General features: G+C 43.0%; 1 protein-coding gene across 1 annotated transcript; it reads right to left on the bottom strand.

Annotated features, from left to right (window-relative positions):
- Positions 1–6,067: 6,067 nt before the first annotated feature.
- COPS4 (COP9 signalosome subunit 4) lies at positions 6,068–14,991 on the bottom strand. Its single transcript, XM_051618813.1, has 10 exons — positions 14,819–14,991; positions 13,338–13,417; positions 12,477–12,628; positions 11,176–11,279; positions 10,495–10,648; positions 9,303–9,453; positions 8,903–9,073; positions 7,562–7,677; positions 7,161–7,245; positions 6,068–6,640 (listed from the first exon to the last, which is right to left on the bottom strand). The coding sequence occupies exons 1-10, from the start codon at positions 14,890–14,892 to the stop codon at positions 6,507–6,509; spliced, it is 1,221 nt and encodes a 406-aa protein (XP_051474773.1). The 5' UTR covers positions 14,893–14,991; the 3' UTR covers positions 6,068–6,506.
- Positions 14,992–15,118: the final 127 nt, after the last annotated feature.

The raw sequence follows: 15,118 nt of genomic DNA, 5'->3' as shown, positions 1-15,118 counted from the left end.
TTTAGATTAATAATTAGTAGAATAGGGAGGTAGAATACAATTACAAATATTGTTGGTTTATTAGTATGCAGCACATAAAAGTAGCATGTTCTAGATACATATCCAACTTTTCTACATTTTGGATTTTGTATTAAGTGACTAGAGTTTAACAACATCTGAAATAGCAAAAAAAGCATTCATAGCTGGCAATAAAACTCTAGGCTACTTGAATATATATTCTTATTTTTCCAATGAATTATTTTTTTTTTTAAGTTTGATAGGAATATGCCTGGTTACTCGGGCAACAAAAAAATTTTGGCTACACAGCACAGAAAGCCTACCTGCTGGATGAGCTGACCAGGTTGGGTTTTTAAGATTGTGCTAAAAAAATACCAAAACCAAAACTGTTTTCCAGGTGTGCTCTTGTCCTTTTGGTTTTGGTTTGTTTCTTTCTTAGTTAAATGGTCATAATTTCAAGTTTATGCTGTTGTAATAAAATTGATGTACACACACTAAGAATCAATCAAGGCTGACTGCCCTTTTTTTAATTATAATATTCTTAGTCTTATTTTTTCCTTTTTTTTTTTTTTTTTTTTGCTTTGGGATTCTTTTTTGCCATGACTAACAGTTTGAGTAGTAAATACTACAGGCAATTAAAACATGATTTCATAGAGAAGTCATTAATCATGTGTAAAGCAAATTCTATATCCTTTAAAGAAGAGAGAGTGAGGGATTTCCATGGGTGTTGTCTCCCTAACTGATGACTTACATTGTTTGCAGGTTTCTTCATAAATTCCATTTTACTAGATCCATGCAATTCAGTGTACTAAGCTTTTATTGAAAAAAGTATTGTAAAACCACTAAGACCTCATGAATCCCAAGTTCAGTCCCACATTATACTTAAAAGTATATTATGTATTGTTTGGAATCAGTCTACAAAGACCAGTGTTAATGTTTACTCCCTCCTTCTGAGTTACGTCCTATTCTTGTAATTTTTTGTCCTCTGGTTGAAGGAAAACTTTCTGGTACCAAGTGACCCATTAATTGAAGTACAGAAGTCCAACCTAAGCCAAGCGTGGGGGAAGCAAGCTTTGTAATGTGCTTTGATGACAGATACATGCTCAGAAATCTAAAAAAGCCCAGAGGCTGATAAATTTGCTCTTTTGTGCTTGCTACAGATGAACACAATAATAAAACAAAACTGGAGATGTGCTGGTAGTCTTCCAAAAGAGCTGAGGCCTCTGCATGAACCTGCAGGAAAGATGGGGAGAGTCTTTACACCAGAGAGTGTAGTGACAGGACCAGGGGTAATGGTTTTAAACTGAAAGAAGGGAGATTTAAGTTAGACATCAGGAAGAAATTCTTCACTATGAGGGCAGGAAGGCACTGGAACAGGTTGCCCAGGGAGGCTGTGGCTGCCCCATCCCTGGAGGTGTTCAAGGCCAGGTTGGATGAGGCTTGTGCAGCTTGATCTGGTGGGAGGTGTCCCTGCTCGTGGCAGGAAAGTGGGAACCTGATGATCTTTAAGGTCCCTTCCAACCTTAACCATTCTGTGATTCTACACTGGTTCTGTGTGCTTCCCTCTCCCTCTAGTGGGCAGTTGCTCGTTTTGGCTCCTGCATTAGAGCAGGCCCTACCTGCAGGGGAAATGATACTCGGGCCAGCAACGGGAGGTGGGCTCAGTGAGGTTAGCACCGTGTTCACCTCTTCTGTTAGCTGATCACCAAAGGTCCTCTTGGTTTTGAGGCTAGAGTTGGTCCCCTGGGTTTCTCCTCTCAGAAATGTTCAGTGGACCTGTTTATTGCTTTCCAAAAGCCACCCCTGGCCCACAGGGAGAGGGATACTTCACAATGCAGCTGTGAACACACCCTGTTAGAACGTTTTAGAACTTCCTTCTTCCTTCAGTAGCAGAGTGAAGCAGCAAATGCCCCAAATGGGCACACATATGAATGGTATAAACAGCACCCCTCCATCTGGAAGGGGCATGCTCCCAAGGAAAAAGCATCCCTTGGGGAAAAAACATCCCTTGGGGAAAAGACAAGCAAGAAAAAAACCCCAACAGGCTCCAGACTAATAGTGACTATGTCCACATTTCTCTTGAAGGGAGAGAAAAATCTCAGCCAGTACCACTTCAAACAAATTACAAGAAATTTCATTTGAAAATACATGGTCAAAATATCCTCCTCCAGCCTTAAAAAGGAACACCATTTATATCAGCACTCTGCTCTTCCTTTTCTGATACAGATGGACTAAAACGTCCAAAACACTTGCATAGTGAAGAATAGCATCACAATTGGGTCTAAACTCACTTGACAGTTTCTTACTGAGCATTAGTTGCAAGGTGCCTTGAAACAAGACACCTTTCTATGAATCTAGATGAAGTGTACTAAGTATAGCAAGTCTGCATGCCCTCTTGTGTTCTTTCCTGTATTAAAGAATTCCATTTCATAGCAAGTACTTGCTGCTATAAAATGATCTGAAAGAGCAGTGGTGTGCTTCTTACCCTGAGCCTGACATCCTGAAACCTAATGGATTCCTTTCTTGAGGAACGTTTGCCTTGTCATCCAACTCAGTTTTGTGCCTGTGAGCAGTTAAAGAAAAGTACACCAAGCTGTGTGGTGTGGTTGACACACAGGAGGGAAGGGAGGCCACCCAGAGGGACCTTGACAGGCTGGAGAGGTGGGCCCATGCCAACCTCATAAAGTTCAGCAAAGGCCAAGTGCAAGGTCCTGCAGCTGGGCTGGGGTGACCCCAGGCACAAATGGAGAATGAAATGAGAGCAGCCCTGAGGAGGACCTGGGGCTGATGGTGGAGGAGAAGCTCAACATGAGCCGGCACCGTGCGCTGGAGCCCAGAAACCAACCCTGTCCTGGGCTGCAGCACCAGCAGCGTGGGCAGCAGGGCCAGGGAGGGGATTGTCCCCTCTGCTCTGCTCTGGGGAGACACCACCTGGAGTGCTGTGTCCAGATTTGGAGTCCCGAACATAAGGACATGGAGCTCCTGGAGAGAGTCCAGAGGAGGCCATGAAGATGATCAGAGGGCTGGAGCAGCTCTGCTCTGGAGACAGGATGAAAGAGTTGGGGTGTTCAGCCTGGAGAAGAGAAGGCTCCAGGGAGACCTTAGAGCACCTTCCAGTGCCTGAAGGGGCTCCAGGAAAGCTGGGGAGGGACTTCGGACAAGGGCTTGTAGTGAGAGGACAAGGGGGAATGGATTAAAACTGGAAGAGGGGGGATTTAGGTGAGACATGAGGAGGAAATTCTTGAGTGTGAGGGTGGTGAGACCCTGGCCCAGGTTGCCCAGGAAAGGGGCCTGTGGCTGCCCCATCCCTGGCAGTGTTGAAGGGCAGGTTGGATGGAGCTTGGAGCAACCTGGTCTGGTGGGAGGTGTCCCTGCCCATGCAGGGGGATTGGAACTAGGTGATTTTTAAGGTCCCTTCCAACCCAAACCATTCTGTGATTCTATGAAGTTGCTTGGATCCAAGCTATGTGGGTAGACATACAATTGAGTGAACAGTCTCCCAAAGACTGGAGACAACAAAGCATAAAAGCCTCTGAAGACTCAAATATTTGTCATGTTTTTTACACATCAACAGCAGCAATGCAAAAAAAGAGTAGCTATGTCTATTTAAATTCTGTGAACGCTGCTATCACTAAATGTTTCACTTTTTTAAAAAGAAAAAAAAAAAGGAAGATAAATAAGTTACTTACAAATAGCAAATATAAAATTGCCAGGCTGCTGTCTCTTTCCTGTCAGTTCCAGTACTAAGAAAATCCTAGTTTGCTTTTGTTTGGGAAATGGTGGCTTCCTCTACAACTGTTGCTTTCATATTTTGATGGTTCTGAAATTGTCTTTTTCCTCCAAGATTGCAACACTGAGATGAGTGAACTCTAGGCACTGAATATTTTGTTGCAATAGGGCTGAACTGTTGCTACTGCAAAACCATGAATTCATTTCCCTGTAGGACACAACAGATAAGAGCTTGTGAGTCCAACTTATCCTCAAATCCCAAAGTAACATCAGTTTCATGGGTCACTGAAGTATTCCAGAGCAAAAGAGAATACAAATGAAGTCAAAGCCTAGGGGATAAGCCAGGCAAACAATGAACCTCCTCCAAAGAAACGAGGCAGGATGTCTGATCCTCTGTAGAACAGCTGTTTATCAGGGTTACACTACAAAGCTCAAGCTGCAATGGCAAGGCTAGTTAAGGAAATGAATTTACCATGTCATTGAAGTTTATTTTAATTATGATCAAGTCTCTGCACTACAATGAACTGATTAAAAGCTCAATCACAACTTTTTGTGTGGTAAACTTTTTCTGCTGATACTAGATTAGAATACTAGTCAAATAATTGCTAATTAGATACTGTGCCTCTTAACTGTCTTGCACTGTTGCCTCAATGTTTTGATACAATAGTAGCCCTTAAAGTAACTGGAAGTATTGAGAGGCAAAAAGGGTCATCTGGAAAGAAAAGAAACTATCCAATGATTAACCCAAGCCAGCTCTGAGTTCTGACACCACTCACATGGAAAAAGGAGTACAGCAAAGATGTGTACAGTGCCCTCAGGACTTGCTGGTGGTCAGCATGGGTTTTACTGCCATCTGCTGAAATACCAGTGTCTCTCCTGCAGCCAATACATTATCTACCTCTGCTGGGTCAGTAGTTAATGCAGGAGGCTGTTCAGCAAGGCAGATGACACTTGTGGGTACTGGAGGTGAGTGTCCAGAGTGCCAGACACCAACCTTGTTAGACAGAGACTCTTACACCGGACTAAGTCAGCTCACACTGAAGGACAACAGCCACCCAACCTCCATCTGTAATAAGGATCTGGAAGATCTTCCACCTCTGCTCTTTTACAGTAAACTTGACAAGGGGTGGGCAGCTCTGTCCTGCACCCACAGCTGCTCTGTCACCACTTCACCTCTCCCAAAGAAATTAAAGCATACTACCAACTGGGAGCCATGAGAACTTACTCGGCCAGTTGTTTTGGGACTCAGAAATAAGACCCACCAGACTGACAGAAGCCCATCCTATTTATGGATGAACCACTCTTCAGGAGGCTCCAAGCTTGTCTAAAAATCTAACAGCACCACAAATCTAAATGCATAAACACAAAAAAAAAACAAAAGGGCAAAACAAAAATCAAGGCATTAGAGTTATGGATTAAGCCAAAACCTTTGACTCCAGAAGACATCAATATCCTCCAGTTTTTGAGGCAAAAGGCTAGGATGAACATAGACTGAAAACACGTTACCAGTATTATTACTTGTCTGAAATTAAAAAGGAGCTAAGGTGATTAACATAAAAGCTGGAATTACAACCCAGACAAGATCATCTCAAACTAAAACGTAACCTCTGGACAGGAACAACTACTGATGAAACTCTTTGTCTCTCCATTACCAGAAGAGCTCTCAGTGAAAACCTCTCCAGCAAATGGCACAATAAAGCTCTTTCATCTGGCAGATCATAAGGATGGTAAAAGAATGCACAACTCCAGACTGATCCATAACAGAAGGGCCACTTTGTGACTTGGTTGCTATGCATAAGCATTTCAAGCTGGTCTTGCTTATCACAACACCTTTACCTCCTCCCTGAGCCTCATTACAGAAATCATCTGCACAATGTTCTCCAGCCACTCTAGTTTCAGGAAGCGTTTCATCTTCTGTAGTGCAGAATCCCTACCTATCAGAGTCTCTCGTTACACCTGCAGTTCCAAAAAACCACTATGGATACATCTGTGAAATTACCAATTCAGGCTGACCTAGAAAATAAAACAAAGAGCATGCTTGGCTTACCTTACTTGGCCTGTGCTATGTTCTCATCATTTACAGTATTAGTGCAACAACCTCTCTTAGGAACACTCTTTTTCACCCCATCCCTCAGCACAGACATCTCTGTGCCCTGCTGCATCAATGCAAAAGAAAGGTCAGTGTTTCCTTCAGTTAAGATTTCAGACTTGTATTTTATAAACAGAGGAGGGAAAAAACCTGGTTTTCATTTAACATTCTCAGGGGCTAAAACTAACAATTCCAAAAAATACAACTTATTTCAAGTTACTGCTTAAGAAAAAAAAAAGGTCTCAGCAACACTTAAACCAAGTGGCTCATTCCAGCCTTTATTACAACTAAAAGAAAATGGCACTTACATTTTCACAGCAGGACAAGCATCATAGAAATAATGTGCTACAAAGCTATAGCAATACAGTGGAAAAAAATTAAATTAAATAAACCAAAACCAAAGCTTCCTTCAGACATTACAGCTCAGCTTCTTCTACTTGGAAACCACAGCTTTCAGGACAGCAGAGTACAAGAGAGAACAATGTAGAGGCAGCAACAGCATCACTCTGTGCTCAGGAAACTGTGGGGCTGTCAAACCAAACATTGTATAACCTAATTGTGTTCTAAAACAGAGTGAGAGCAGAAGGTGGGGAAATAAAGGTGAGTTCTTCATTTGGTTCTCAGTCCTACTCAGTTCTCTTCTTCCAGCACAGCAGGCAGTTTATTGCCTCCATTCAGACAATGGCTGCAGTCACTGAGCCATCTGGGCCTCCATTGCCTGAGCTGTCCATTCTGGGGCTGTCTGACTTATCTTCTCCAGCAGGTTGTTAACCTGGAAACACAGGGACTGAATCTGCTTATCCCAGGTTGGCAAAGCTTCACGAGCTGAAAAACAAACAAAAACAATTAAAAAAAAATCCCCAACCCACACAAAACCAAGTAAGTCTTAGCAATTCCCTTACCTTTTCTTCTGCAAACTTTTCTTCTGCCACTGCCCTCACTACCTTGCAGAGGAAGCCTTCCTTGCAGCTACATCATGCTAGCTTCTGTATTCAAAAGCTACAACGATTTTGGCTGTCTGTTACAAGCCTAACTCCTGCGTTGCAAGGTAGTTTTGAACAGAGAACTTCCTGGTGAACCTCTTCCTACTAGGAGACCGATGTAGTAAAACCACACTTGTCTGCGGGTTAAGAGAGTGCAGAGCAGGGAGGGTGGTTGAACCGTGATCCTCCATGAAGGCAAGCTCTGCCACCTCCTGGCCACAGCAAAATACAGCAAGTTCACTTCAGATGATGCTAAAACGGTAAGAAACTTCATTTCCTCACCCTGGAAGGCAACAACTCAAAAAGCTGTCTGACTGGTGCTAAAAATAATAATAATAATAAATTAGTATGGTCGAACTTACTCTCAAAGTGAACAATTCCATCAATCTGATCGATGAAGCCATTCATGCGACCCTCAGTTATCATCTGAGAAGCTATCTTTTCTGCCTGAAATCAAGAGAGAAAGATATTAGCTTCTGAAAGATGTTTTAAGACTTCTTAGTCCTCATAGGCTTTTGCAACCTCTCCACACATTGGGGGGTGGGAACCTACAGGCAACAGTGGCACCCAACTCCATTATTGTTTATTTCACATCATGTACCTTCCCTTTTCATAAGATGTGTGAGATCCTTAATCTTCCTTATAATATGGAATATTCACAATTATTTCCTAATATTGAACACATTTTCCTAGTATTTCCCACAGCTGTTTTCTCATGTCTCTGACACTCCTTGTTTTTACAGAAGATATAGAAAACTGATACCTTAGCTGCAGGAATCTCTAGTAATGCTCCAAGCTCTTCAAAAGTAATGTTGTTGTAAAGTTTGCTTGCAGATAGTAAGTTGTGTTCAATAACAGCTCTGTCCAGGATGCTGGAACCTTAGGGATTAGGTGAGAGGGGAAAAAAAAGCATTACTGTGAGACTGAAATACTTGGTTTATGTTGTACAGCAAGGTTGAGATGCTGCACAGAAGAGAGTGAACAAAAAGAACTGGATGGCACGTGGCTCATCATAAGACAAGCAGCTCAAACCCTTCTATTTATTTTCTGGAATAATCAAGTGGAGTCCTTGGTTTTGCTACAACACTCAACATGTGGATGGACATGTGACCAGTTCCTAGCTTGCCACATGGAAAGACCATTGCTTATTTTTAAAATTCATTATAGCTCTGTGGGGATACAATTAACCTCTCTCTTTCTGTGCTTGTATGGTGATAAACTCATCTGATTTCTAATTCTAATCTTCCTGTTTTAACAGTTTAACTAATTCGCCCCTTAACCTCTAGTTGAAGAACATTATTAAATACCAACTAACCTGCATTATTTAACTTATACAAACAGTACAGGTTATGAATAAACAACATATGGACCCAAGCAAAGGACTGCAGTTCTTTTTTACTAAGTACCTTTAACCTCTGCTATTACACAGTTGTTTATCTGTCCTTAATCAACGAGTATTGTTCACTAAGAAGGTTTTTCTGATTAAGAGGTATTTCATGCTTATGTATTTTTTCCACTTCAATATTTTTCTACTTTAGAAAATTGAGACAAGTGTGTTTAGGATTCTAGTGAAGTCATTATTTCACATTATTTGCCACTGTTGGAGGTCCCAGGAAGAACACAGTTACTAAGATGTCACTGAGATGGATCAGAAAACATTTTGGAGACAGTATGAGGTCCAAGTCATCCCCTCCCTGTCACCTTCCCGGCAAGCCAGGAAGCACTTCAAATAAGCGTATCAGACCATCTACAGCCTAGATGCATGTCACATGTTTCTAGGGATCCTATTTATAACACTGCCTTAGAACCTGAGAAGCTCAAAAGGACAGAGACTGGGAGGTTGTCACTGTGCACGGACAGAAAAAACTTCGATATCTTCTGTAAGAGTATTTTAAAACATGAATATCCACTCAGAAGGAGGAAGTATGGCTAAGAAGCTTTACTAGTAAACTACACTCATGAGGCTAACATGCTGGGAAATAATTTTAAGAGGGTAACAGAAGCTATACTCAATTCTTTTCCATCACACTTCTTGACTGCATCGGGCAAATCTAACTCCCGTGGATGAACACTTAGTGTGAGGATGACTTAGAGAACTAGGTACCATCAGCTGTGGTTGCTTTCTGGTGAGGCATCAGCATCGCTGCAAACTCTTGCAGTTGATTTCCACGGATAATTCTGTCCAGATACATTTTCTCCAGGATCCCATAGGCTGCAAGTTGTTGGCATCTCTCATCCTTGAAGAGTGTAGCAAGCATGCGAGAACGCTGCTGTCCTGGGAGAGCCAGGAAGAATCCTCATAAATCATCACCAAGGCATTAAGTATTCAGAGGGAAAAGCCAGAAAGTACCATCTTTTGACACACTGTGTTCCCAATTCTGGATTCCTCCCCACATCTTAGTGACAAGATACCTCCCCAAAAGTAAGGCACGAGCTGACTTGGTTCAGGGAATGTAAAATACCAATCTGGGGATTTTTGTACAATAACATCAGGCATGTTTTACCTGCTGATGCCAAAATAGTACAATGCAAAGCATGTTTCAGTGCCTCCAGTCGCTCAGTTTCGTGGACTATGCTCTTATAGGAGAGCTCGTTGTACCTCTGGGCAGCCTCAATGAACTTCCTTCTGTAATCAAGAACTCGAGCATAGCAAACCTGGAAAGAAAGTAGGTCTCAGAAGAAGAAAACAGGAGTGGCTGCATAATGTAGATGAGTATAAACTAGCACACTACGAAGAGACTGCTCACATAAATCTTGCTCTACTGCATCCTAGGAAAATTGGTGTCTTGGAATTATCATCTTGACTTGTAAAGCCCTTGCTGAAGTATCATGGGAAGCAACTGAAAGGGCATTTCCCAGTACTATTCACATGTTGAGCACTGCAAACGTCTGAATGCCAGAAACTAAGTAAATGAAATGTTGTACAGCTGATAACGTCCTTATGCAAGCTCCCCCTTCACTACTGACACTGACAGCTTTTCCCTTTCAGCACAGGTTCTCATCTCTCTTCACTCCCTTGCTTTGTGCTTTTCTAATGCTTACAGAAAATATTTCCACTTGCAAACATAGCAGGGGGGGAGAAAAAACCAAAAGGGAAACCCAACAAACCAAACCCTCCATACCCTGAATTACAGCTCATGCCACATCTGCTTTGTGTTCTAGAATTTTAAATACTACCCCAATTGATTGGTACTGTCACACTGTATCACTGCTCAAACTAAAACGGTTTGAGAAATTAGTGTATGAACTAGGTACACAGTAAACCCCCAAATAAGCAAAAGGTCAGAAGTTACTTTCCTACCTGAGACTTAAAGCTACTTTTATGAATGGGATGTATTATTTAATTACTGTTGAGCGGGGCCTTCTGTTGTCCCTAATATTGGATGTGATTTTTTCCCCCTCTTAGATTTACAGGCAAAGGTGGAAGGAGTATTTCCAACAGTATTTCAGATGTTTTGAAGTTAAAGCTATACCTTCAAACAGTAAAGATGGCATTGAAAGACCCTTTACAGACTTAAAAGGAAGGAGCAGTTTAATTACTGCTAAGATGTGACTCTTAAACTCCCAAAAACATTTAGGAGCTTTTCCCTTTGTCTCCTTTCCCATCCTGAAAGTTTAAGTGGCACTGCATAAAAACATCTCCATGTGGAATCATCTCCCTTTAGAAAGAGAAAGCAATAAAGCAAGTTAGACAACCTTATAATGGATTTGCAGCTGCTCATTTGTTGATTCATTCTGAAGCAGGGAAGCTCTATTAATATAAGCTTCTGCTTGAACTGGATCATCATCCTCCAGATACAGCCTGGCAATTTTCAGGTAGGTCTCCAGTTTATAATCTACATTGTATTGTCTGCAGAGAAACAGAAAAACAAGTGCTCAGAGTTGCTCCACAATTACCCTTGCTCTTAGCTGTTCTAAACATATATGATGATTCTCAAGCACGTGGCAGCATTTGCTTTACCCTGCTTTCTTCTTCCCTACTACCAAAATTAGTAATCTCCATTCAGGGTAGGGAAATTTGAGAAGAATGCCAACATAGAACTGGCTCCTACAAACACCAGTAGAAATAATAACCTCCACCAAGACACAAATGTGCACTCTAATCATCTGTCAAACACTACCAAAAAAGGCTGTTTATCAACAAGACTAATAAATAGTTCAAAACTTCTAACCTAATATTTTGACCTACTAAACTGTTTAATTAAATGTACAGTCATCAAGCTATTATTTTGCCATCTGGCAGTAGTTCTGACCTGAGCTACTGAAACTCTGGGAAAATATGAAACCTCAAAATTCTCACTTGCTGGTCTAGTCAAATACAAAGGGAACAAATACATTTAACAGTGCAGAACTGTGTCTATCTAGCACACTACTTACTTCTGTCCTGTTTCCAAAGGGATGCCCACCAATACTTGTGCTGCATTTCTCCAGTCTTCTTCCTTCTCATAGATTGATGCAAGATGTTGCCTGATGGAAGCCACCTAAACAGCAATGAAAACAATAGCAAATGCTATAAAAATGGAAGGGTTCTGTATTTACTCTCACAGCACTTGTTCTTGTTCATGAATTCCCTCAACAGATAACCCAGCAGCAACCTGCATGCATGCAATCTTCCCACATGAGGACTCCTGTGTGGGTGTCTCCTGGATCAAGCTTATTAATGATGAGTGCTGGTTTGAAGCATTTCCACTGAAGCTTGTGAGAAGATTAAAAAAAGGGCTATCTTCAGGGTAAGCAGAAACCTTTCATCAAGCTTCTAAGAAGATGAAACAAGGCTTTCAAGAACTGGAGCACCAAGATTCACAAGCTACTTCTTGCAGTTATATCTCATGTCATGCCTGTGAGGTCTGAATGAACTAGGATCAGATCCTAACGTAGAAAATTCTCCATTGTAGAGCAGCTGTCAGCAGCTAAAATATCAGTGCTTATAATCCGGGTTTTACAAGCAGAAGTGTGGTTAAAAAAAACCACAACATCATCATCTCATGTCTTGATTTAACTTTGACATAATCATAACATGAAGACAAGCATGTTCAGTTAAGACAGAATAAAACAAAAGATCAAGAGAAGCAAATACAAATCATGACAGAAACTGCCTAGCTTTTCTTCTCAAATACTAGATCCTAAAGGCTTTCAAGATAAACATCTTCTGTTTTAATATAAACACCTTAATATAATCATCTTCCTCTCAGATGATGGCAAATACACAACAAAACCAAGAACTGAACTGAAAAAGGACTGTGGCACATTCAGTAGTTAACTAGAAATGGGACTTCCTGGTAAAATTATTATGACTAAACTACACACAAAGACCTTTACATCACCTGCCTGTTCCATTAGTTGGGTAAAATGCAATACACTAAATACCAGTCTGTTTCTGGACAGAACCTCCAGTAGCTCAAGTATTGTTTCATTATAAGAAGCCATTTTTGGACAGCAGAGGAATGACATGCCCAGCATCCTGATGAAGAGACAAAGTCTGTATTCTTCACACAGCCATAGATACTCTCTGCATTTAACTCAGGTTTTGCATGCACAGGAATGCAAAAATGGACACTTAAATAGGAATACCTGTTTTGAACAGCTTTTTTCAAAGACTTGAAATACTCAGCAGATAAGGGAAAGAAACCCCAAAGCCAAGGCCACAACCCAAAACCCCCTTGTTATGGATCTCTCACCTGCTCTTCAAACGAGATAACTCTAGGCTGTATCTTTTCCAAGGTGAAGTGGTAAATTTCTTTGGCCGTGCTGTCAGGAAGACTGGGAAGGTGGGTACAGAAATCTGTCAGTAGCTGACGTGAAATCACTAGACTGACATTCTCATTCACCACTGGTTCAGAGACACAGGAAGAAAAACACAAGGTGGACACAACGCTTGTCAGTGCCTTCTCTGGGAGTGATCACTTGCTTTTATAGTAAATGTTAATGTGTCAAGTTTCTAAATTTGTATCCATGAGATGGGTTGCCTTTTTTTTTTCTTTAAGAGGTGACCTTTTTTCTCTCAGAAACAGGTTGTTTACACTAGAGGCCACCACAGTTCCAACCCCTGGCAGCTGGCAAAGAACTTCTTACTATGATTTTTAGTTTAGAGAGATGTTTCGTTCTGAATCACTCTTCTCAGTTGCTGAAACTGAGGCATTCAACAAGTCAAACATCCAACACAACACAAAAAAACTCCTAAGTACTTCTTGTTGACAGTTTTTCCAGCTACCTTAAGCCAGAGGAAGAAGGGGATTGCTAGTTTGAATACACTTGGGCATCCAGTAGCAATTTTAGCTCTCAGCAGAGACTATCTGATGTGTTCACCTTCCAACACTTCACACTGACAGGTCAGAAAGCTAAAATAACTTACAAAGCTTACAAGTCCATTCTGCCTAACTTCTGAATGTGGCGAGGACACAAGTCTTCTAGCTGTTCAACTTCCAGTAGGACCAAACCATCATGCATTTACATAGCCTCACATCAAGCTAACAAATATGCAATCCCACAGACCTCTGGCCTTTGCTCAGTGTGCAACCAATTCTCCCAGTTGGACTTACTTGCTTCTACAAAAGCTTTCAAAGCTTCAAGTTGTTCTACACCCGACAGCTGAATGGCTTTTTCCAATATTTGGCGATACCTGTCCACAGATTTAAAAAGAACAATAATTAAAACGTCACTCACAGGGCACATTTTCTCACCAAAAAGTTCTGTTTCTCTGCTTATTTTCCATGCCAGAGCCCTACTAAGATTTTCTGTACTCATGAGGTGGCCATTTTCCAAAGCGTTTGTGCTCAAATGTCAGGAACATTCACCTGGAATTGGTATCTGGCTCTTTTTAAACCCCAGGACTAGACTGTCAGATATCACTGATCATCACTTTGTTAACTGTGAACACACGTGCAACTCTAAAGGCTAAAAAAAAAAAAAAATACATATCACATCCCTAGGGTAGTGCACAGAAAAAGGAATGAAAACTGCATTGCTCGTGGATTAAGATTAATAGCCAAATGTTCAAAATGCCATCTTCAATAAGCATTGGGAGTGGGAAGTAAATAGTATGTTATGACCACTTGACATGATCACAGCACAGGCTATGCATTTTTAGTGCTTATTCCTGCAAAAATAACAATTCCAGTTAACCTTTGCCTAGGCCACAACCTCAGTGTACTCAGTAACGATTTAGTCCTACATTCACAATAACAATTCAGCCCTACATTCCCACTGAAGACAGATTTTCAGAGGATCACTTCCAATGTTTTTACATGAAACTGCTACAGGGGAAGCGACGCCTCTAGAAAAAACGAGCAACTGGGCCTGAGGCTTGAAGAATTCCAGTTGACTGAGGGATAATCTGGGGGGCTGAACCCTGGGCCAAGAGGAAAAAAAAAAAACCAACCTATGTCACACGTCGGGCCGTGAGAAGAGCAGACCCCAAGCTCTGCCCCCCGGAATACCCCCACTTCATGAAAATAATTACTGCTCATGGCGATAATAATGGGGTTGAAGAGGTCCTCTACAGCAGAGGAAGGAGAGGAACGCCCCAGCCGTGAGGGCAGGGGCTGGGTGCGGGCAGGGGCTGGGTGCGGGCAGGGGCTGGGTGCGGGCAGGGGCTGGGTGCGGGCAGGGGCTGGGTGCGGGCAGGGGCTGGGTGCGGGCAGGGGCTGGGTGCGGGCAGGGGCTGGGTGCGGGCAGGGGCTGGGTGCGGGCAGGGGCTGGGTGCGGGCAGGGGCTGGGTGAGGGAGGGCGGCAGGGGAGGCCAAGGCCCCGCGCTGAGAAACCCCCGGCGCGGAGCAAGCCACGCTTAAAAACGAAAAACGACTTTAAAAAAAAAAATAACAGAATAACGAGATAAACCACTATTTATTTATATATATTTTTTAAAGTTATTCGCGGCCGCGGGGCAAAGACCCGCCTCGCCGGCCTAGAGGCCGGCAGCCCCCCCCCCCCCCTCTCCCCCCCTCCCCCCACCATCACATTTTATCCCGCCCTCCACCACCGTCACCCCCTCGGGCGGCGGGAAGCCGGCGCCAGGACTCACTTGCCAGCCAGGTCCTTGTGGGAGCCGCTGGAGCTCATCAGCTGCGCCAGCTCCTGCCGCGCCGCCGCCGCCATCTTCCCGTCCCCACCGGCCTCCTCCGACCATAGAGCGAGGCCGCCGGCGGGCTAGAGCGGCCGGCAGCGCGGTGACGTCACGCGGCGGGGAGCTTTATCCCCTCCCCGCCGCCCCCCCCCGCTCTCCCCCTCCGCGGGGATAAAGCTCGTGCCCCTCCCACGCCCCCCAACGTATAGAAACCCCTCCGCATGAACGTATAGAAGCCGGTGCGGGGCAGGGCCGTGC

Source organism: Apus apus, chromosome 4 (genome assembly GCF_020740795.1).
Source record: "Apus apus isolate bApuApu2 chromosome 4, bApuApu2.pri.cur, whole genome shotgun sequence".
Classification (NCBI taxonomy): domain Eukaryota; kingdom Metazoa; phylum Chordata; class Aves; order Apodiformes; family Apodidae; genus Apus; species Apus apus.
Note: the sequence above shows the minus strand (reverse complement) of the source record. Positions and strands in the feature narration are given on the sequence as shown.